This window comes from Gymnoscopelus braueri (genome assembly GCF_963280865.1).
Source record: "Gymnoscopelus braueri genome assembly, chromosome: 6".
In the NCBI taxonomy this organism is placed as follows: domain Eukaryota; kingdom Metazoa; phylum Chordata; class Actinopteri; order Myctophiformes; family Myctophidae; genus Gymnoscopelus; species Gymnoscopelus braueri.
The window spans coordinates 13,854,281-13,877,718 of NC_137607.1; the positions used below are offsets into that span (position 1 = coordinate 13,854,281).

At 43.8% G+C, this 23,438-nt stretch overlaps 3 protein-coding genes across 6 annotated transcripts in view; 1 reads left to right on the plus strand and 2 right to left on the minus strand.

Moving 5' to 3' along the window:
* The first annotated feature begins 1,899 nt into the window (after window positions 1-1,899).
* cldn33b (claudin 33b) lies at window positions 1,900-4,182 on the plus strand. Its single transcript, XM_080430846.1, has one exon. The coding sequence runs from the start codon at window positions 2,440-2,442 to the stop codon at window positions 3,106-3,108; it is 669 nt and encodes a 222-aa protein (XP_080286972.1). The 5' UTR covers window positions 1,900-2,439; the 3' UTR covers window positions 3,109-4,182.
* A 6,645-nt stretch (window positions 4,183-10,827) lies between these two features.
* Window positions 10,828-12,567, minus strand: cldn34a (claudin 34a; the record flags this gene model as incomplete). The annotated part of the gene is made up of 2 exons (XM_080431542.1): window positions 10,828-11,838; window positions 12,304-12,567. The coding sequence occupies 2 exons, from the start codon at window positions 12,565-12,567 to the stop codon at window positions 11,344-11,346; spliced, it is 759 nt and encodes a 252-aa protein (XP_080287668.1). The 3' UTR covers window positions 10,828-11,343.
* A 5,185-nt stretch (window positions 12,568-17,752) lies between these two features.
* The window catches only part of shroom2a (shroom family member 2a), a 93,489-nt gene continuing 87,803 nt past the window's right edge, over window positions 17,753-23,438 (minus strand). For 3 of the 4 annotated variants that reach the window (XM_080431500.1, XM_080431498.1, XM_080431499.1), the window contains exons 10-12: window positions 22,382-22,547; window positions 20,827-21,099; window positions 18,590-18,936 (exon numbers count right to left, since the gene is read on the minus strand). In XM_080431500.1, the coding sequence (XP_080287626.1) occupies window positions 18,664-18,936; window positions 20,827-21,099; window positions 22,382-22,547 (712 nt within the window). In that variant the 3' untranslated portion in view covers window positions 18,590-18,663. Of the gene's footprint in view, window positions 18,475-18,589; window positions 18,937-20,826; window positions 21,100-22,381; window positions 22,548-23,438 lie in introns of those variants that run through there. The other variant, XR_013933347.1, reaches the window with a different exon arrangement.

The following is a 23,438-nucleotide window of genomic DNA, read 5'->3' on the forward strand; positions in this document are numbered from 1 at the left end:
CTTTGGCCTCCTACTTTCAGTCCCCACAGGCCCTGTAGTGTTCACAACACTACATGCGAACACACACACACGCACGCACACACACACACACACACACACACACACACACACACACACACACACACACACACACACACACACACACACACATGCACACACACACACACACACACACACACACACACACACAATAAGCTACACTGTTATTTCTCCACCAATCTGGTCTAATCACACCCTGCAAAGCCTCAGTTTTAACTCTCAAGTCGCTGAACAGTAAACACAGAAGGTACGCCTGTTTTCTCATGTAAAATCAAATTTGATTATGCGTAAATGGTGCATTTATATAGCCCTTTTATCCAAAGCACTTTACATAGATTGTGCATTACATTCACCCATTCACACACTTTCATAAACTGATGGCGGAGGAATGGGTTGGTGGAACAGATTGGTGCAAGGCACCAACCTGCTCATCTGGGGCAATTAGGGGTTCAGCGTCTTGCTCACGGTCTTGTCACACTTCGACACTAACTCTGGGGGTGCCCGGGATCGAACTGGGAACCTCGCGGTTGACATCCGGCTGCTTTACCGGCCACTCTACCCCTGAGCCACTACTGCCCCATTATGAGTCATTATCTCCAAGAAATATCTCTATGGGGATGATCATTATTGTTAATGAACAAGAAAACTGTATTGTTTTGTGTGCACAGATTGTGTTGCCTGTAAAAAATCAACAACAAAAAAACATAATAATTTAGAATTTCTTGAACAGGATGCACATTTCATGACCTTGAGAGAGTTGTACCAGCAGGGATTCACTGATGTCCGTGTTTTGAATCGGTGAGGACATTTTTCTTGGTAGTGTTTGTACTAGTAGCAAGCACTGTGAAATGGAAGATTCAGTCCCAACTGTGGAATGTAAACATCAAGGACTCCCCAGTGAAATAATAAAATCATTAGGGTTCTCTGTTGGGGGGCAAGATTTGGGCAAACAGAGATAAGAAGGCTGAGCCTGTGGGAGGCTTATTTCAGCCTGTTGAGCCTGCATGGCATTCTGGAAATGACAGTGTAAACAACCTTTGGTTACCTGCCTTACTGTACTGTTGGCCCTTCTGAGTTTACTAAAGCAGTAACCTCGCGTCACCAGAATTTCCACCTTGGAGCAAAGCCTGGTATTCGTTCTAAAATTAGCCGTGTGATCCGGTTTAGAAAAAATGAAAAAAAAGAATCTTGGTTCCGGTGGTTGGTTCCCGTTGGCGTCACATTGTTTTTGTTCCCCACATAATGCAAATCAATTAGTTTAGTCGTGCCACGAGTTAGAATAGAAAATGGACATACCAAACGATTATTATAACAAAAGAAACAAAACGATAATACCAAACTAAACACGTTTTAAACGAGGGGAATCATTTTGGAGATGCACGGCGCCGGTGGTTCCGGTCGTTGGTTCCGGCCACCTGATGACGTAGCGTTATTTCCGCTCCGACCGGATCAGAAACCCGAAAATGGTATTGATCCCAGGCTACTAAAGCAGTGGTTGGTTCTCAAACTTTTTCATTTCCAAAGACCCCCGGTTTGGTATGCATTAGGCCACAGGACCCCCATAACTACAGTGTACAAATGGAAGCAAATGGACCTTTATGGGTTCCATTTGTACACTCTGCAGAGTTACAGACCAATAAGGGTCCATTTTTCTTAACTATCGCTGTTAAGAAAAGAAACTATCGCTGGGGACCCCTGTGGAATCTTTGAAAATCACAGGGCTAAAGACCCTGACACTATAGACGGGTGGGAAATGCAGTAAATCATGATGACAGATGAGGAGTGGGACGTCCCATAGCCGGCAGCTGTCTGCATAAAGATGATATCCTGTCTTGTGTTCAGTTGCAACCCCCAGCGACCTGAGATGAGATTCGACGGAAGGCTGAGCGTCGCTGCCTCCTGCCCCCCCGCCGCCTCCCCGTTGGCACAGCAGCGATAGCAGGAGGACCACCACAAAAGGAGGAGGGGCCCAACAATGAGCACCTCTCCTCTCCTCTGTGTGTGTGTGTGTGCTACTGTGAAGTAGGAGCTGGTTTGTGAAGCGGCTCCGAGCGAGAGAGAGAGAGAGAGAGAGAGAGAGAGAGAGAGAGAGAGCCCTGCATGCTGCTCTGATTCAGCAGGTGTTTCTTCTGAGGAGGAGGCTGAAGTCCCGGAGAAGTGGGCACTGCCAGGCTGAGGAGAGACCTCTTCTTGGGGGTCCCATCCAGGCTGAGGAGAGACCTCTTGTTGGGGGTCCCATCCAGGCTGAGGAGAGACCTCTTGTTGGGGGGGTCCCATCCAGGCTGAGGAGAGACCTCTTGTTGGGGGTCCCATCCAGGCTGAGGAGAGACCTCTTGTTGGGGGTCCCATCCAGCATATAGAGGAGTCCAGGGGGGGGGGTGTAGTGAAGGAGCAGCGGTCATGGACGTGTGTGCCGGTGCGCTGCAGCTCCTGGGCATGCTGCTGTACATGGGAGCGTGGCTGTGCGCGCTGGCCACCACTCTGATGCCGCAGTGGCTGACCATGTCCACGCAGCTGCTGGCCATCGAGAGCTACGAGCAGGGCCTGTGGGAGACGTGCGTGGTGCAGGACGGCGGCATGGAGTGCCGGGCGTACGACGGCATGCTGGGCCTGTCCCGCGACATCAAGCTGGCGCGCATCCTGATGTGCGTGTCGCTGGCGGTGGGTCTGCTGGGGGTCCTGCTGGCCATCCCGGGCCTCTACCTGGTCAACAGCTGCAAGGGACCGGGGGGCCGTCGGGCCAAGAGGATCCTGACCATCTCCGGCGGGGTGTGCGGGATGCTGTCGGGGGTCCTCTGCCTGTTCCCCGTGTCCTACGTGGCCCACATCACCGTCATGCAGTTCTTCGACGAGTCCCTGCCCGAGGTGGTCCCCCGGTGGGAGTTTGGGGACGCGCTGTTCTGCGGCTGGGTCGGGGGCTTTCTCCTGGTGGTTGCCGGACTCCTCCTGGTCACCTCGGGCCTGTGTTCGCAGATGGTAGACCCCCCACAGCCCGGGCTGCAGCCCACCTACCAGGTCAGGAGGATCAGTGATATGTCAACCACCAAGAAACGCTCAGAGTATGTGTGACAGAGAGAGACAGAGAGTATGTGTGACAGAGAGAGAGAGAGAGAGAGAGAGTTTTGTGGATGATTTAACAATGAAGAGTCCGACAGACACAAAAGCACAATCAGCCGTGGCACTCAGCCTGCACTTCAAACTGCTTTTAAAACCACAAACGTGGTTTCACGCCAAAGACTTTCATGATGCCTTAAAGGGATAGTTCACCCCCAAAAGGACTTTTTTTCTATGGATTAGTCACCCCATGGAGACCCATTGAATTCATGGATATCTTTTAGTTTTTGTCGCATTCCTAAGCCAATAATTTGCTGACAGGCAGCGGTTCCGGTAGGAGACACAAAGAGTCTCCTTTGTGTCTCCTACCGGAACTGCTGCCTACTGGTCCATGAATTCAAGTCTCCATGGGGTGAATATAGAAAAAAAGGCATTTTTTGGGTGAACTATCCCTTTAACAATGGAGATTGTACTGTATATATATTGTAGCCGTGCTAAAGGAATTATTGTTAAATTAATAAGCAAACATTTGGTGGAGTAAATCAACTTCACTTCCATAATCAAACTAGGAAAAAGAACAAACCTGCACAGTGGACCTACAGAAACAAACACTTTTGAAATTGTGTTTATATTAAAGAAAGAAAAGCTTTATTTTTTGATAATGTGACATAGCTCTATAGCATCTTTTCAGTACGAGTGAATTTATGTTCCATCAGGTAGAAGCTTTCCATGACACACCTGTTACAAAACGCTGTGACTCTTAATCACGTGAACCCTCAATGCCCCTGGCTGGGGGGAACATCCGCCAGAAATAGTTGTGACGCGTTTTGAGCTTGTAGATCTGCTATTCCTGGTGAAGAGATTTGGTGTACAAGGGAACAAGAGCCGACCAAGTGCAACGCCAACTCAGGTCCGTTTTACTAAGTACAGAGGGTTTAGGTGTTTAAGTTCTATAGTGAATGTCAAGAGGTATAGAGATCAACTCATTTATATATGCTATAATGGCACAATCACACCTGTTCAAGCATGTTCTACAACAGCAGCATATTCAAACAATTCATATAAAGAGATTTATTGCTATAAGATTGATTGGTGTCTCCTGTGTATTTATTTATTTTTACATTTATTTAAATGTATTTTATTTATTATTTTTTGTCTGTCTGTCTGTCTGTCTGTCTGTCTGTCTGTCTGTCTGTCTGTCTGCTTATCAATTTACCTATTTATATTTTAACAGGTTCATGTCCAGTACAGAATATACTTTATTTATACAGAATATACTTATTTATACACAGTAATTATCTTTAGTGTTCATTTAATTTCCAAGGGTGTGCAAGAGATATCTATTTAGAGATACATTAACAATAAACATGTTGGTCTCTTAATGGTCTCTTAAAGGGATAGTTGAAAATGACTTTTTTCCTATTGATTACTCCCCCCACGGAGACTTGAATTCATGATATTTCTTTGTTTTTGTCGCATTCCTAAGCCAATAATTTGATGACCAGCGGACCAGTAGGCAGCGGTTCCGGTAGGAGACACAAAGGAGACTCTTTGTGTCTCCTACCGGAAACGCTGCCAGTCATCAAATTATTGGCTTAGGAATGTGACAAAAACTGAAAAAATATCCACGACCACGAATGGGGTGACTAATCGATGGATAAAAAGTAATTTTGGGGGTGAACTATCCCTTTAAGTAATGGTCAGATCGGTTCAAGAATCAACTTTTATGTTGAGCTTTACAACACCTATAACCACCATCTGTGTCACTTTTTCCTTTCACATTTCAAATGACACATTGTGATGTTGTGTCTCTGCTAGGTCAGTGTGCTGAGCAGGGCCACAGAGAACAGCCCACATGGGGGTCAGGGTCGAGGGTGTTATCTGCTGCGTCGGAGGCACAGTTTGAGTCTAATTCCATCAGATTTCCTGCTAATCTGAGTTTAATGACTGCTCTAATGGGGCAGCGTGCTCTGTGAAGAATGTACAACAGGTTGGGCCCCCTGGCTTTGACCAAATTACAGTCGTTGGTGTTGACTTTTATATGCACCCCCCCAAAACAACAACAAAAAGATCTCCGATGTTTACGTGGCCACACAGGTGGACTGCATGGTGCAACAGTGAGCTTTTGACTAGCGTTTCTAGTGTCAGGCCCCTGGCCTTTATGCTTCACAAATGTTCACTTGATGATGAGGATGATGATGAGGATGTTGGTCTTTATGTAACAGAACAGACTCATATGCCATGATGTTAACGAGAGATAATGATCTGTTATCACAAAAGTACAACCTCCTTGAGATGCTCTACAGCAGGGGTTCCCCCAAAAGGTAGATCCCGATCTACCAGTAGACCACATGACATGCCCCTAAATAAATATTAAAATATAAACAAAAATATTCATAAACAAAAATCACAAAACTCCTCTTTTTGGTATCTTCCACTTGGATTAAGGTGACTTTATAGATTGACATCAAGAAGGGCCTGTCAGCTACCTTCACAGCTTCTATAGTAGGCAATGCAATGCTTTGTTTTCAAGAGTGTTATACAAAAATGTGCAAGGCAAAGAAGGAGGAAGCCCCCCCCCCCTCCATTTCGAAGGGCTATTCCAAAGCCCCCTCAGGTCATTTGTTTCAGCAATGGGATAATCATGTTTTGGGGGTAGATCTTGTTGAGCTGGTCATTTTAAAAGTAGTTCTCAAGTGAAAAAGGTGTGGGCACCCCTGCTCTATACAGTCTGGTCTGACTGACCCAGAGACCAGGTTATTACAGTATATATACTGTACAGCATCATATCCTGTTGTGTTATCCACTTAAACCCTATATTCTATGTAGGGCCTCCTAGGGGTCTGTACTTGGCCCCTTCCTTTTGTCCCTCTACACCAAAACTATTTCTCTCTGCAATCTCACAACAATGTGTTGCAGCACGCAGATCGGCTATTTTCACCAAATGATCGTCTGTTTTCCCAGAATGTTCACGTATTATGACATGCCCAGAATAAGGACGCGATAGGGTTCATAGATAAGATAAAGCTTTATTGATTGCTGTGGGTAAATTCAGGTGTTAAAGGCAGCAACACCAGTGAGAATGAAACACAGGAGAGGTGCAGGTAGGAATGGGCGTCACCAAAATAAAAAGGAATAAAGAATTCAATTCCATTAATTCAACTTCTCTAAGTTCTGAGTTCTGACGCCCTGCAGGCTGGTGGCCAAGAGGCTGGCCTGGCGTTTCCTGATGTGAGAAACAGCTATCGGCGACGAGACACTAAAAACCACAGGCTTAATCAGTGGTGGAAAAAGTACTCAAATTTTTTACTTAAAAGTATCAATACTGCAACATAGAAATACTCTGTTACTAGTAAAAGTCCGGAATTCAAAATGTACTTGAGTAAAAGTGCAAAAGTGTTGGCATCAAAATGTACTTAAAGTACAAAAGTAAAAGCACTTATTATGCAGAATGTCCCGTTTCAAGTTTTCAAATGTATAAAAATATTTTTAAAATAGCTGATCTACAAGCTCACAATGCGTCGCGATGCAACGCATTGTGAGCTTGTAGATCAGCTATTTCCAAATGGCCAAAATATATATAGGGCTGAAGTGGCTAATGCATGTTTTGTAATAATAATCAAAATCTACAAAGTAACTAGTAACTAAAGCTTTCAAATAAATGTAGTGGAATAAAAGTACAATATTTGGATCCGAGATGTAGTGGAGTAGAAGTATTGGAAGTTGGAAATACTCAACTAAAGTACAAATACTTTAGTACTTTAATTTGTAATAATAATTGTACTTAAGTAGAGTACTTAAGTAAATGTACTTAGTTACTTTCCACCACTGCTTAATGACAAGGAGATGATCCCGGCGATTAGCAGGAGCCGAGGAAATGACATGTGTTCTTCTCATTAAAACTGCATTATGTATACTGTAAACAAGCCTAACTACCCTGATGGCTCGATAAGTAAATTGTCGTGGAGGAAAGTGGTCTAAACATTATGAATATGAATGGTCCTGGTCTGGAAATCACTGTGTATAGAAGTGGTTTCTGTAATTGGACTTTTATCAGGGTTTGGAATGTTGGATTGCTTCAGGAGCTGATACGATGAGAGCCAGAGTTCAAAGCTTGGCCTTGAGTTAGTAAGAGCTTAAAGAGCAGGTACAGATACACATACTATAGTTTTATGAGATGACCCCATAAAAAAATGGACGAAGGGAGCCCTGACATCGCCCAAAACAATTAGACAACTGTACAACAATTGTAGATCTGCTATTTTCAGAGCGCAACACCCGAGCGAAACATAAGATGACTTGTCTTGTCTTTTAATTCTACTGGATCTCTTCTCCACTCGTCCCTCCCTGACATTTTAGTGTAGTTTTTATGTGTTGACGAAATATATATTCAGTTGTAGTCATCGTAGCTTAGTTTTTATTTCCTTTTTATTACGTTTTCGTCAGTGAAAGAAGGTAGTCGACGAACATTTTTCGTCATAGTTTTAGTTGACGAAATCAACACTGGCACAATGACCATGTCATCAAAAATGTTCCCATCTGAATGAATGGGGGTAATCTCTAATATCTTGTGAGTCATTATCTATCATACCAGATATCTGTGTCAATACACACACACACACACACACACACACACACACACACACACACACACACACACACACACACACACACACACACACACACACACACACACACACACACACACACACACACACACACACACACACACACAGGACCTTTGATGTTGAAATCTGACAGCAGACTCTTTCAACACTATCTTGTCCCACTCTTTGCTCTGAAACACTTTCTCACAGGTGTGTCAAGTGTTGGTGACACTAGATAGTCATCGTCTCTATCTCCTGTTTATCACTGGGATGATTTCAATCACCTCAGGGCAACCGGGAACGTAGGGGAAGAAGTACTCTCATTTATTTGTTTGCTTAAAGCTGCACTATGTAACTTTCCTCTTCTACACCGGATTTGAACCCGGTTTTCCCGCACAAGTGCTGACATTTTTTATCATTGAGCTAATAGGGCCTGCCTGCTTGCTCAGGATGAATTGAATCTTGACCATCAGGTCAAAATGTGTGTCAGATCCTGTGTCCTGTATCCTGTATCCTGTGTATTTTTGCAATTATTTGAGGGCCCACTTGCAGTACCCCTCACGGTCCACAGGTTGCGAGAATCTCCGCTTCACACCACTGATCGGTGTGATGATGATTCCAGTCATCTCAGGGCATGGTGGTGGAACATAATGATCCAATAAGAACACCGGTGGTTCCGTAGGTTCCCCCTGGGCCTGGCATCGCTCTGGACCACAGAACACCATGTTACTAGCCCCTCCATTCTGGGCTCTGTTAACGAGCAGAACGTAAACATAATCTATATGGCATCTGAATTCAATCAGCCGATGCTTTGTGGCTGCTCTGCGTTCAGAGCCTTTCCCTGTTATCCCGGGTCGCTCCGTCCTCTGCTCATAAAGTGAAACGCTACAGATAAAGAACAGTTCACAGCTGTTATCTGTTATCTGTCCAATGATGTGTAACCCTGATTAACGCAGCACTGCCTGCTGAAACCATGGTTCTATTAACTACATGAACTCTGGTGTCCCTATTCTGAGACATTCGGGTTAAAATAGCTGATCTACAAGCTTGTAGATCTGCTATTTTCAGCAAAGACATTTGATGTAGTAGTGGAAACAAGGAGCAAGACCATCTAGAGAGCCCTGAGGACTCAGGTCAACAAAGTATTAATTTGATATAGTTTTTGGTTAAAACAAAAAGCTTTTAGTTAAAAAGTTAAAGTTCTTGTATTCAGATAGCAATAATTGCTATAGAGTGTTTGTTCAGTAACAGGGGTGTCCCCGTTTCTGTTTAATAAACAGGAAAAAAAATCTTTTTCCGGTAAAATTGGTATCCTGACCTGAAAATGTATTTTCTTCAAAGAGCTGGAGAGAGGGGGAGATCAACCCCTGTTACTGAACAAACACTCTATATCAAAATGATTGCTATCCAGTGGTGTGTTCTACCGTGTTACGCTATATACGTAGTATGACGTGCAGATACAAAAAAATAATAATTATAACCCTCTCTACTAACCATTTAATCCATTGACCACGCACACGCTTAACCATGAGCATACCGAGCATATATGTCGAGCATATATGTCGAGCATATCGTATGCCCTCCAAAAAAACATAGAAGCAACCACTGTTAGTGTTGCTATCAGAATATAGAGCTACTGCTTGTTTTGACAAAAGAAATTCACTTACTGCACCGTTAAATGCATGGAATCTACAAGTGTGTGTGTGTGTGTGTGTGTGTGTGTGTGTGTGTGTGTGTGTGTGTGTGTGTGTGTGTGTGTGTGTGTGTGTGTGTGTGTGTGTGTGTGTGTGTGTGCGTGTGTGTATTTACACCTCACTACTATATGCTGTAGGTGTTCCTTCCTGTGTTGCTTTTTCAGGTGTGTTGTGTCTGTAGCACCACAGTTGTTCCTGAAGTGCAGCGCGGCAGAGCAGGTCTGTGTGTCATCTCATCCACTTGTGAGCCTTGTGTTGCTGACAAAGAGCCATGCTCCACTGAAGAGGAGGCCTTTTGTTCAGCCAGCCGCCCCCACAGAGGAGCCGCCCCGCGGGCCACTGCGCCAGCGTGTGTACTTGCACTTGTATGTGTGTGTGTGTGTGTGTGTGTGTGTGTGTGTGTGTGTGTGTGTGTGCGCGCCTCTCCCTGCATGGCAACAATCAGCGCTGTGAGGCGAGGCAGCCCTCTCTCTAAACTCACATGCCTGCTGTGGACGTCAAGCCTCCTACCCACGTCACATGACCACCACCGCCCGGCCGGGACCCCTATTAAGACCCCACCTCACGAGGTCTGAGGAAGCCCACACCTCAGCATTTCACACCCAACAGTATGACCACAGTGGTCTGATTATCATCTGAGATGGATCTGGAAGATACCATTAGATGGAACTATAGATAACATCAGATACGATGGCTGGTGTTCAACATGCTACAGGATTGTAGTCGGGGTGCAACAGTTAATCAAACTAATCGATGTAATCGATTATAAAAAAATTACAGATAATCTGTAATTTAATAAAATATTCCTTTTGTTAATAATCGATCCCCTTTTGGGAGCATACTATAATAGGGCATACTATAATAGGTTATGACTTTCTAAAAAAAAAAATTTTTAATCAAATTAAAAAATTGTGAAAGTAGCACATCTACAAGTTCACAACCTCACAATTTTGTATTTTATGTTTTTAGATTTTTTTGGGGCTTTTATGCTTTTATTGATAGGACATTAGGCTGACAGGAAATGGAGAGAGTGAGGGAGTGACATGCAGCAAAGGCCGTCGGGATCTAGAGTCAAATACGCAACACGCCTAGGCGCCCTGACGGTTACGCCAACCGTCCGGGCCACAACCTCACTATTATCACGTTTTGTTTCACGATACCATTGTGCGGCAAAGTATACTATCTCTTCTCTTATTTGATCAATCAAAATGTAATGGGTAGTTGCAGCCTTAGATTGTAGCAGATATTATCCAGAAAGTTAGCAGGTGGAGATGACACGTTAACGAGTATACTGACAGATAAGGAAGTTATTTTCACATGAATATGATATTTATTATGATGTTCCGTTACACTGTATACATCTGACCTTTTTATGTTATGGTCGGAATGCCTTTCTAATGTTCAAACTTAATACTTGATTGTGTCAAAAATCATCTACATACAATTTATACATCATGAGGCAAGTTGCAGGGTGTACCGTCCGTTATCCAAATATCAATACATAAGTTTATTTTTATGGAAAGATTTTCTAATCAATTAAGTTGATATTTGTAAAGTTAAGCAACTAAAACAGGAGACCATGATGTCTTCAATATAATATAGTCTGTTGCTCTATTGTTGGTTTGAGTTGTATTGTAATTTCAGTGTCCTCAAGTACAACTCATTTCACTTGTGAGATTCGGTGGTACTTAACTTTGAGCACCTTTGTTCTTACCAATTTTCCCATAAATGAAAGAGATATTTCTACTTGGCACCCGCCTTTCTTCCCTCACCGAACATAGCCGATCTGCAAGCTGACATCATGTAGCGATACAAGGCGTTGTCAGCTTGTAGATCTGTTATTTTTGCTAAATGTTCGCCTATTATGTCCAGAAAAGGGATACCAGGGTTCACGTGGTAAAGTATCCCACCAGCAACAAGGTGTTTTGTCCATTTCATCTATGCTCTTACTATTCCTCCTCAGCACGGAACGCAGGATTATCTTTTCCTTGGCGATCACCGTCCTCCACGTTTGGTGACAACGTCGACATTGTCCAAGGGCCGTGGAGGGGGTCCTGGGGGTCCGTGGCTGCCGCCTCCGGCCCCCCTGCGGAGGAGTTCTCCTTGGGGAACCTGTAGCACAGGAGGGTCGTCCCGCAGACGAGGAGCAGGGCCGAGGCGAAGAATCCCACCCCGATAGCCGAGCCCACCTCCTGCCACTCGGGGGCGGAGGGCAGACAGAACTCCGGGGGGAAGTGGATGGTGGCCTCGGTCAGCACGGAGCTGACGTTCCAGGCCAGCGGCAGCATGAGGCACACCGCGGTCAGCACGTGGAGAAACCCCGCGGCCGAGAACACCCGTCCGTCCCTCTTGTCCGCGTCCACGGAGAAGTAGACGCTCCGCATGGCCACGGCGCCCGTGACGTTGGCCGCCAGGCCGCACAGCACCGCCACCATCACCAGCACCTGGGAGTAGGGATGTTAACAATTAATCTATAATCGATGAATTGCCGTTAAGAATTTACTCGATAAAATGTATCGATTTTCAATTATTATTATTATTATTTATGTCTCTTTTTTTTGGGGGGGGGGGCGGGGTAGTGAGAGTTACAGGTATGGTGTGTGTGAGATATGAAATGTGAGTTTACCATAATAATCCTTAATCATATTCCATCATATTTAAGGCCTTTTGGAGAGAAATGAGACAGCCTCCATAGAGCCCTGCACAGGAGGGGTGTGTATGTCTGTGCCCAGCTGATGCTCGTTAATGTTATATAAATCAAGGCAATTATGTTTCTGCACTCATTTTTAGTTTCGGACAAGAATTTTCCTTTCGGTCCTAAAGAACGCCGCTTATCGATTAATCAATTAATCGATCGATAAGGTTATCAATTATCAATTAATTAATTAATCGATCATTTGCATCCCTACCTGGGAGGCACGGATATCCACCGGAGCGAAGGCGTCGGTGATGCCGATGGCCCGGCAGGTCTCGAAGCGGCCCATGGCGTGGCTGTAGAAACAGGCCCGCCAGATGCCCACCCAGGCCTGGCCGGAGGAGACGATGGACGTGTCTGCCACGTACCACAGCCTCCAGGTGTTGAGGCCGGACGTGGTTATGGTCAGGATCCAGCCGATGAACCCCAACGCCAGACCCATGAACTGCAGATGTGCCGTGTGCGCCACGTACTTCATCCTGTCTGTCATACTGGGGGGGGGGGGGTCCTGGTGTTTGAGGGGGGGGGACTCCTCTGCTAACTGCTCAAGGTGACAGCGTTGACTCCATCATCAACGAGTGCTGAAAACACAACCAGAATACAGGTGCAACAGTTAATCGACCTAATCGAATTCATTGAATATTAAAAAGCATACATTTCAATAAAATACAATTTCCAAAATATCTTTGCACAACACTGTTTTTCGTGTCGATTCGTTGGTATGTATACAACATGCACTTCTCGATGGAATAATCGCTAAGAAGATGATCGATAGTTCTAAACCAGAACCTCACATCAGTCTACCTGCTATCAGTGAGCAGTGTTGCCAATTGCCATGTCCGTTTATTATAAGCGACTTTGGGCTTATTTTTCTATCATGTTGCTTGTAAATATTGGTTGTTGTGGGTTGTGTTTTTTTGGGCTTGTTTTTTAAAGTGTAGTTGCTTATTTGGGCTTGTTTCCTAATGTTGTTTAAACCAGTGTTTCTCATACATTTTCAAGTCAAGGACCCCCAAATTAATATGTATTTGTCTGTGGAACCCCATCTGAAAGCCATACAAGATGCATTGTTAAAAGATTTTTTTGAAAATAGCAGATCTACAAGCTCACAACGCGTCGCATCGCGACATGTTGTGAGATTATAGATCGGCTAATTTCAAATAGCCAATGTATATGTTTAAAGGGCGAAGGGCTCGCTTCTTTTGGGCTTGTTTTCATAGACCCTGGTAGCTTATTTCTCTCACAAAATCTGGCAACACTGTCACTGAGTGCAGAACAGGGACTATACTATGATAATAGCATAGTAATAAAGGGGAGGTAGAAATACTACATGGAAATGTTAACAGTTACTGTCAGCGACACCACTGAGCAAACATATAACTTGAACCATGACAAATCCTATAATGCAGATATCTGCCCAGGATACAATATGGATTTCATTTTGTGGTAATATTCCATTTGGCAATTATCCATTATTTATTATCCAATTAGCCTATCTCTCAAGACAAACTGGCTGTGTTATTGGCTATTATCCAAATAAGTTTAAAGATATACAGTGTTTATGCTGGCTTGAGACTCTAGAAGGTCAATCATGGAAGCAGTGGTGTAAAGTAACTAACTACATTTATTCAAGTACTGTACTTAAGTACAATTTTGAAGTATTTTTTACTTTACTCGAGCATTTCCATTTATCAGTACTTTTTCTTCTACTCCACTACATCTCAGAGGCAAATATTGTACTTTTACTCCACTACAATTATTTGAAAACTTTAGATACTAGTTACTTTGCAGATTTTGATTATTACAAAACATACATTAACCACTTCAGCCCTATGTACATTTCGGCCATTTGAAAATAGTCGATCTACAAGCTCACATTGCGTAGCGATGTGACGCATTGTGAGCTTGTAGATCTGCAATTTTCAAAAGATTTTCCCACATTTTATACATTTGAAAACTTGTGAAATGGGACATTCTGCACAATGAGTATGTCGTGTATTTGAGGCAGTAAACTGCGGGCTACCAGGCTGGCAGGTTGTAACAAAGTAGAGGAAGAGACGTCAGGTTTCCAGGTTCTGAGACTTTCTACTTTTGATATTTTAAGTACATGTTGATACCAATACTTTTGTACTTTTACTCAAGTACATTTTTAATTCCAGACTTTTACTTGCAACAGAGTACTTCTACATTGCAATATTGATACTTTTACTTAAGTAAGTACATGTGAGCACATTTTGCATCACTGCATGGAAGTCCCTTTAGTCCATGCAATCCCCCTCAACTCCTAGGTCTGAATGACTAAATAATGAGAATGCCCTCGACATAACCCACAACCAACAACACTGTAGAGTAGACCACTGTTTACCTTCAGACGTTACCCAGGAATTCTGAGTGTTATCCAAGGTGAAAATTCTAAATGTTAACAATGAATAAACTGTACGACTACAGCGCAGTATCTTGAGTTGATATACATTACACACACAGTCACTGCTGTGGTTAAACATTAACCCGCCATGTTTACAATCTTCCAAACAGCAAGGGAATAAAACAAAGCAATTCACAAGTAATTAAGTCTTTTTTTTACTCACATTTGGTTCCTTTTAGTCAAATCCTCTCTAGAGAGCACAGATGTTGTTAGACATCATCTATCTCTTACGAGATGTGAGTGATATAGCTCAAGTTGTCCTGAGGGGCGTGCGTGTCTGTAGAAACTTGTTGTGGATTAAAGGCCAATCAACCCTTGACCCCAAAGACTTTAGCCTGAGTTATACTTTGTTGCTCACAGGTGTTGCGCACCGAAAACAGCCAATCTACAAGCTTTCAGCGCATTGCTCTGCGACGCGCTGAGAGCTTGTAGATTGCCTATTTTCAGTGTGCGATACCAGTGCGCAACGAAGCATAAATAAGCGTCTAGTCTTGATATCCACAGTGTCAGCAGAGAGCAGCGTGGAAAAGGCTTCTAGATTAGAGAAAGGTTAATATGTTACACTGCAGAATGAGCCCATCATTTGGTTGTAAAATCAGACAAAGACGCCAACGCTAGATTTCAGCAGACTTCTTTATTTGATCTAAAGCAGTACAGCTGATTAAAAACTGATACCGGGCCGTGAGCGCCAGTGTGTGTGAAGCGGGAGAAATTGTAACACATTTAAAAAACATCCTCGGAACAAACACCCTTGAAACTCGTTCAACTGCCAAAGTCTTGAAAAAAAAACTAAAAACATACTCATTTGATAAACCAGAGTGGGTCGATATTTATTGATTTATTTTTGCCTGCGGAAAGTAGGTGTGTAGTTTAGGTACGAACAAGCTGGAATGTTAAAGAAAAGTCTTGGAAAAGGTAACATTTAAGGAAAACGCAGCAGCTGACACAGATATAATTTGAGAAGCAGGTGCTTTTAAGTAGGCCCCTTTCACAGAGCGGAGGATTCATTGAAACCATCATGCAACATAAACACCGTCCAGTAACAATATACGGACAGCGTAGCCTTCTAGAGGTAAAACATAGTTTCATGTAATACGCAGCAGTACTCCCGCCTAGTTTATGCGCACGGCCTGTTATCACCGTCGACATAAAACATGTGAAGGGAAGTCTTTTGTTTGTCTTTGCGCGCGCCGGGCGGTCCGTCTGGCTCGCATGTGCATAACAGCGCTGAATTAAAACGCCACATGGTGTGTGTGTGTGTGTGTGTGTGTGTGTCGGTGTGCGTGCCCCCTTGGGGGGAGAGGATCATGGGATTTGAAGTGCTAGTTCTCTCAAAAATCAAAGCAGAGCAAGATTTTCTTTGATACGATCAGTTATGTGTTCCACAGTTTTATTGAAAGACGCTGCACTAGTCCCAATTTCAACCACGTAAAGATGTTGCTCATCCCCAAAAATCACCTATTTTCCTATCAATTACTCCCCCACCCCATAAAGCCTTGAATTCGTGGATATTTCTAATATTTGATGAACTGAAGTAAACAGGAGGCCAAGCTTAACAAGAGCAAAACTATATTTAACCCATTAAGACCGAGAACGCATCTGTGTCAAGATTTCTTTAGCTATTAAAAAATAGCAGATATACAAAACAAGCTTGTAGATCTGCTATTTTTGACAAATCGTGAAAATGTGTGCAAAAAACATATAAAAAGTTTTTTTTTAAAGTGATTTTAAAGTGATAATTTGTAACTTAAATCTTTGCCTCTAGGGGTCCCTGGAACAAAATATTTTGAGATATTTCTTATATTGTGATTTCTTATATGTTTTTAAAAAAACTAGAAAACATTTTTAGAATCGGCCTCAGGTCTTAATAGGTTAAAACATTCAGTTATAAGTGCAGGCCTCCTTGGATTACGCCGTATTACGGTAGTTTATAAATGATGTTTTATACAGTTTTGTCTTGGCCTCCTATTTACTTACAGTTAATCACAGATTGGAATATTGGATCAGGAATGCGACAAAAACAATTGACTTCAAAGCTTCACGGGGTGAGTAATGGGGTGAGTAATCTAAAGAAAAAAGTCACTTTGTGGGTGAACTGCCTCTTTAAGCCTTATATACTTTGGAAAATATGCAACGCATTGTGAGCTTGTAGATCAGCTATTTTCGCAATTTTTCTAAAATATGCCGAGTTGGAAGGAAGTGGTTAATGCATAATGCTCGTCAGAAAAAAAGCCCTGCAAAAAAGGGAAAACGGCTGCTATTATTAAATGTGCATAAAAAAACGTAATTCAATGAAATATTAGGCCGGTTCATTTGAATTATCGATTATGCTGGACTGAGAAGGAATATCAATTCAGAAAGAAAGAATTACATTTTGCAATATGGATATAAGTGTTGACAGATGCCCATTGTTGACTATATATACACACACACATATATCAGTTTAAAACGGATGCTAAAAATCAGTTGTGGATCAAATACTGTCCCCGCTCTGTACAGATTCAAAAAACACTATAATAAATTACTAAAAAAAGAGAAGAAAAAATGAATTATTCTTTAACATGTCATACATACAGAGGCTGTCGCCAGGGCAAACTGCACCGGGTCAAAAGGAAGTCACTCAGGGCAGTGGTTCTAAAAAAGTGGGGTCCGGGGGCCCCAGCGGTCCTTGGGGAGTTACGGTTCTGTAACTCTGAGAGTGTACAAATGGAACCAAATGGACCCGCAAGGGTCCATTTGGTTCCATTTGTACACTCTCAGAGTTAGGATTTGACAGTAGAGATAGAAAATGGTATCAAACGTTTTTTTTTATATGCATATAAAAACTGGGGGTTCTCCTTGAAATTAAAAAGTTTGACAACCACTGATTTAGGGGTTTAGGGGTCCTCTGTCCATTGATGGTGAACACAGCGGTGTCACCACAGTCAGATGAGTCTGACCAAGTCAAAAGTCACAGAATTACAATCCAACATCCTTCCAAAAAGAAAAAGTGTCTCGCTTTAGTTCTGCTGCTAGTCTCTGTCTCCCTCCGCTGGCCACAACGGTGCGGTGCGGTGCAGCTAGGCGGTCAGACTGGTGGGTTGTTATCAGAATAACGGCGGTCACTGCGGTGCTGCCTCAGTGTTCAGAAGAGTGGGCACTTGAGAAAACTGGGTACTTTTTTTTTTACTTCCACGGAACACTGGGCACTTCAGAGAATTTGTCGAGGATTTTTTTCTTTGGGGAGGGGGGGGGGGGGCTCTACTTGGGAATACTGGTCATCTGGAGCATATTGTACAGCCGATCCGTGTTGTGAGCTTGTAGATCGGCTATTTTTGGTGAAGAGATTTGGTGTAGATGGGGGAAAAAAGCAGTCAAAGCTGCTTTGCTGCGGTTTTGCTGAACAAAGTGAGTTGCGAGCCATTTCTTTTTCTTGATTGAAAAAAGCAGTCCATGTACAATTGCAACTCCGGTCCGTTTGAATAAGAATAGAAGGTTTAAGCGTTTAATCAAATAAACGTAAGTCTTACGCTTAAATGCTTTAGGGTCATTTCAGACGGGGAGCGGCGGACGGCGGGCGTTCTCGCTCGGATCAGCGGGGATCGCGCCGGGATCATTGTTGTTTTGTCCTCACGGAGGACCTTTTTTTGGGGGGAAAAGCTCACCACAATCCAGCTCTTGCCGCCCACAGGCGTGTGCACAGACGAGCACGAGCGCGACAATTTCACGGGATCGCGCCCGCTCGCCTCGGCGTCCTTCAACTTCTCCGTGCGTCCCAAATAATCGCCCGCCCTCTCATTGAAAATGAATTACATAGGCGCGTCAGCCTCTCCCCGTCTGAAACGACCCTAAGACTTCATGTACCCAGTCCTTCCCAAGTGCCAGTCTATTTTAGCACCCACTTTTCTCCTGGGTCCCACTATGTACTGGGTGCCCACTCTTCATGTACGGGTCCCTCCTCTACAGGGACAGTCTCTGCTCCTACAGACTGTCCCTATCACAGGGACAGTCTCTGCTCCACAGGGGGGGACAGACTGTCCCTGTCACAGGGACAGTCTCTGCTCCACAGGGGGGACAGACTGTCCCTGTCACAGGGACAGTCTCTGCTCCACAGGGGGGACAGACTGTCCCTGTCACAGGGACAGTCTCTGCTCCACAGGGGGGACAGACTCAGAGGGACAGTCTCTGCTCCAGGGGCAGACTGTCCATCAGACACTTGAGCTGCTCGTCTCCCAGTTTGATCTTGTCCTCCAGCTTGCGCTGCTCGATGATGAGCGCCGACTTCATCTTGACAAAGTGCTGGTAGTCGGCCAGGCCGTCCTCGTCCAGGTAGGAGGCCACGATGTCGTAGACCACGCCCTCCCGCCGGTCCAGGTTGTCCTTCAGCTCCTTGGCGTCCTCGTGCTGCCGGATCAGCAGCTTCCGCTTCTCCGTCAGCGTGCGCTGCGAGACATGAGACAACAAGCGTTAGATCTGTGGTTCTCAAACCTCTTTTCAACCACTAGCATATTTCAAACAACCAAGGACCCTATAGGCTCTATGCACAGCAGCCATATTGTGAAGAAATTCACTGGTGTTGCCAATGATACTAATGAAGGCTCTGTTCCATTCTGGTCAAACAGAGTCAGAATGCTGATGTTGTGCATGTTGGCTCACTGGAAACACTACACCAGTGGGTCTAAAATTGGGGTTCAGGGACCCTCATGGTTCCTTGAGGGGGTTCCAAATGGCCTCTTGTGGGTGTGTAACTCTGAGAGTGTACAAATGGAACCAAATGGACCCGTAAGGGTCCATTTGGTTCCATTTGTACACTCTCAGAGTTATGGTGGTCGTGAAAATGAAAAAGTCTGAGAACCACTGTGCTACTCTAAATGGAACAGAGCCTTCATTAGTATCATTGGTAACACCTGTGAAGGAAGTGATAATATGGCTGCTGTGCATAGAGCCTATTGACCCTCCAAAATGAAGTTACATTGTAATAATCGCAAAATAATCTGCTCCCGTTCTAGCCGCCATCTGTGACCCTCTTCCATCGTTGCAGCTTGGGGGTGCCGTGCGAAAAGTTTTATTTATTGAATTGTATATTGTATAAAGTTGTATTTTTATTACGTCGTATATTAAGGAAACGACATGTCTCTTATGGATGTCTGCAGTAAAAACAGGCTGATAAAATGATATTCCATGGTGAAAATCAATCTGTTTAAATCAGGTTTTTTGACACCCTGTGTGTAGAATCCTTGCTCCTGATTGGGAGTGCACACTGACATTCTGCACAGGTTGTCAAAAAAAACTGATTTAAGGCTGCATTACAGTAATGTAATTTTCTGTAACTTAATTGACTTTTCTTGCTGTTCTATTAAAGTAATTGCCTTTACACAGTTATTATTTAGGCATTACTGATGCTGATTTTTATCAAAAGTCTCATTGTGTAAATATTTATGAAAGCACCAATAGTCATCCTCACTATATCATCACAATAGAGGTGTTTGGTCAAAAATATTGTATGTGATTTTGTCGATAGTGCCTGACCCTAATTGAGACAGAGGGCTGGGGGCAACCCGACAGCCAAGTGGTAAGAGGGCATGCCAAATGGACCCTGATCAGCCAGTCCCCGGTTCGATTCCCGGCTGGCCAGACCATTATACCCGTTATATATTCCCCTACTCTCTCTCCACATTTCCTCTCTCCCTAAACTGTCACTGTCAAATAAAGGCTTAAAACATTCCCAAACTAACTGAGACAAAGAGCACAATGCTGGAAAATGCCTCTTGGTTCTTTCTACACAGAGGTGTTCAAAACCTTTCATTAACTTCCTACGCCAAGTGGTTCTCAAACATTTTCATGTCAAGGACCCTTAAATTAATATGCAATTGGCCACCAGTGTTGATTTTGACAGCAAATTTTGATTTAGTTTTAGTCTTTTGAACCAGCATACACTTGGTTGCATGCTGAAAATAGCCGATCTACAAGCTCACAACGCGTCGCAGTGAGCTTGTAGATCTGCTATTTTCAGAGCGCAACACCCGAGCGCAACCAAACATAAAATAACTTGTCTTTTAGCTCTACTGGATCTCTTCTCCACTAGTCCCTCACTAACATTTTAGTCTAGTTTTTATTTGTTGACGAAATTGTCAGTATATTTAGTCTTAGTTCTAGTCGTCGTAGCTTAGTTTCTATTCAGTTTTTATTTAGTTTTCAGTGAAAAAAGGTAGTCGACGAACATTTTTCATCATGGTTTTAGTCGACGAAATCAACACTGTTGGCCGCAGACCCCCATCGGAATGTTGTGCGCCAGGGAATAAGTTAGGATTTGTGTTAAAAAACAAGCCTCACCCTCTCCTCGGGCGTGGTGTCCTCGTCGGGGCTGTTGAGGGCGTTCTCCACGCGGGCCAGCCTCCCCGACAGCGACAGCAGCAGGCTCACCACCTTGTCCAGGTCGCCCACGAACATGCGGAACTTGTCCAGCTCGTTGGGCTTGCAGAGCGCCTGCACCGTGGCCTCCACCTCGTCGCCCAGGGCCTTGTTGTCCAGGATGTCCTCCTGGAGGCTCTCCCTGGCCTCGCGGAGGACCTGCAGCTTCCTGCTCAGGCTGTCCATCAGCTCTTGCTGCGCGTCAGACAAAAAACAACACAAAGACAACACAGTCTTAATTGCAGCATTTGAATAAGATTTCAGACGAGGGCCAAGTAAGTAAACGTCCGGAATTAAAAATGTACTGGCTTTTACCACAAAAATATTGGCATCAAAATGTACTTAAAGGGATAGTTCACCCCAAATACTGCTTTTTTCCTATCTATTAGTCACGCCATGGAGACTTGAATTCATGGATATTTTTTTGTTTTTCTCGCATTCCTAAGCCAATAATTTGATAGGCAGCGGTTCCGGTAGGAGATACAAAGGAGACTCTTTGTGTTTCCTACCGGAACTTTTTGGTAGGAGAAATTGTCTCACAGTCAGAAATGGCTCACAACGTTGAGCGTTGACCTGAAACATTAGAACATGCTTAAAGACACATGTTAAATGACATGCCTTAAAAAAAGGGACGTATAGTATTAGCAGCATGTGTGTCACATGATCAAAACAGTGGCCACGTGACAGAGAGCTCCTCCCTGCTGTCATCATGTCAGCTGGGTGGAGCAACAAGCTCCAGGACAAAACTAAACTGTGTGTAGCATGATGCAATGTCTGCAATGTGAGTGTTTCAAAAGGTGACAGCAGCAGTTGTTTGACCCATTCAATCCGGAAACACATCTTGTGTCATTTTAAGGTTTCTTTGGCTATATTTTTAAATAGACAAAGAAAAATAAAATGACAGAGATGCGTTCCCGGTCTTAACACTCTCACCGCCGGGCCCGTAGCCTACGGGCCGATAAATCCAACTGTACAGCGCCGATCCCGTAGCCTACGGGCTGTGGTGCTTTTTCCTTTTTTTCGAAAAAATTTTTTTTCTAGTACCGCACATTTCATTGTAACACCACCGGAAATGGAATTATTCCGGATCCCGTTTTGCCGATCCCATAGGACTCCATTCTAAAGCGCACACTGCAACGCCATTTTCTTCGATTGTAGTTTTTCTCCTCGCTGATCACTGTTTAACCTAAACCGTTCTAACTACAACATGGATGCCCCGTTTGACACGTGGATTGGACTGGTACACGCAGGGAGATCGCCGCGATGTTTACAAACAGTGCAGAGCAGAACGTGAAAAAAACAAAAAACAACAATAAAACGTTGGCACTGGTGAGTACATTATGAGATTAACCTCTGGCATTCAATGTGTTAATGGGTTAAAAACAGTGCTTTTGCCAATTAAGTTGGGGGCTCACTTGCAATGCCCCTAGCCCACAGGTTGAGAACCACTGTGACAGACATTCTCCTTCATGTTTACCTTCTTGTTGGCCAGGTCGACGTCCAGCTCGTCCTCAGAGTCTTCCTCCTCTTCCTCCTGCTGCATGTCCTTCATCTTGATGAGCATCTCGGCCTTCGGGGCCGACGTGCTGTAGTAGGTAGAGCTGGTCACCACGCCCATGGCCGCCGACACGCTGTCGTCCTCCCTGATCACACACACAAACAAACACACACACCAAGGTTACTAACAAAATAACTAAAACATTTTTTCGATGGGGGGGGGGGTCTGCAGCCAAATACATATCATTTTGGGTAAATCTATCTATATATATACTTGAGCACTGAGTAATATTTGACCAGGAGTATCTATACTTAAGTACTGAGTAATATTTGACCAGAGGTATCTATACTTAAGTACTGAGGTTGAGTACTTTGTCCACCACTATGAGGTTGAAATCATTTGCAGTTCATAGTTCGGCCACAAGGTGGCTGAGCTAACATACAAGTAAGCCAGCTGAATGAAAATGGGTTGTCAGTCACTGTGTCTTTGTTGCAGTTGGCTGTAGAAATCAGATTATTACGCTAATAACAATAATAATAACAAGATGAGGAAGAAAACATCAAACATCTAGAACTACTAGTACAACTTTGAAGATCAGGTGTTGTTTTAACTCAGATTAAACACAGACCCATGGGTCCATTTTTACAATGGGCACTGCACAGAATAAAGGTGCTTCAAAAGTGATATTTCTTGTTAAAAGGTTTTAAGCTCTAGAGTGTTTGTTCAGTAACAGGGGTCTCCCCGTCTCTCCAGCTCTTTAGTGAACAGAAAATGCGTTTTCAGGAGCGTCACCTATTTCATCCAATCCACATTTTATAGTGTTTACAATTTTGTCTGCACATTTATTTGTTTCATCACTTCAACTCCTGTTACTGAACGAACACTATAGCAATGATTACTATCAGAATATAGAGCTATTTAACACTTAACACAAAAAAGCCGGATTTATACTTAGATGTGCACACCGAAAACAACGCAAGGAGACATGTTGTGAGCTTGTAGATCAGCAATTTTCGGCACGCAAGTATCATTTAAT

What these genes read in the sequence shown, in the direction of transcription:
- cldn33b (XM_080430846.1), top strand. Translation starts at nt 2,440, where the DNA reads ATGGACGTGTGTGCCGGTGCGCTGCAGCTCCTGGGCATGCTGCTGTAC.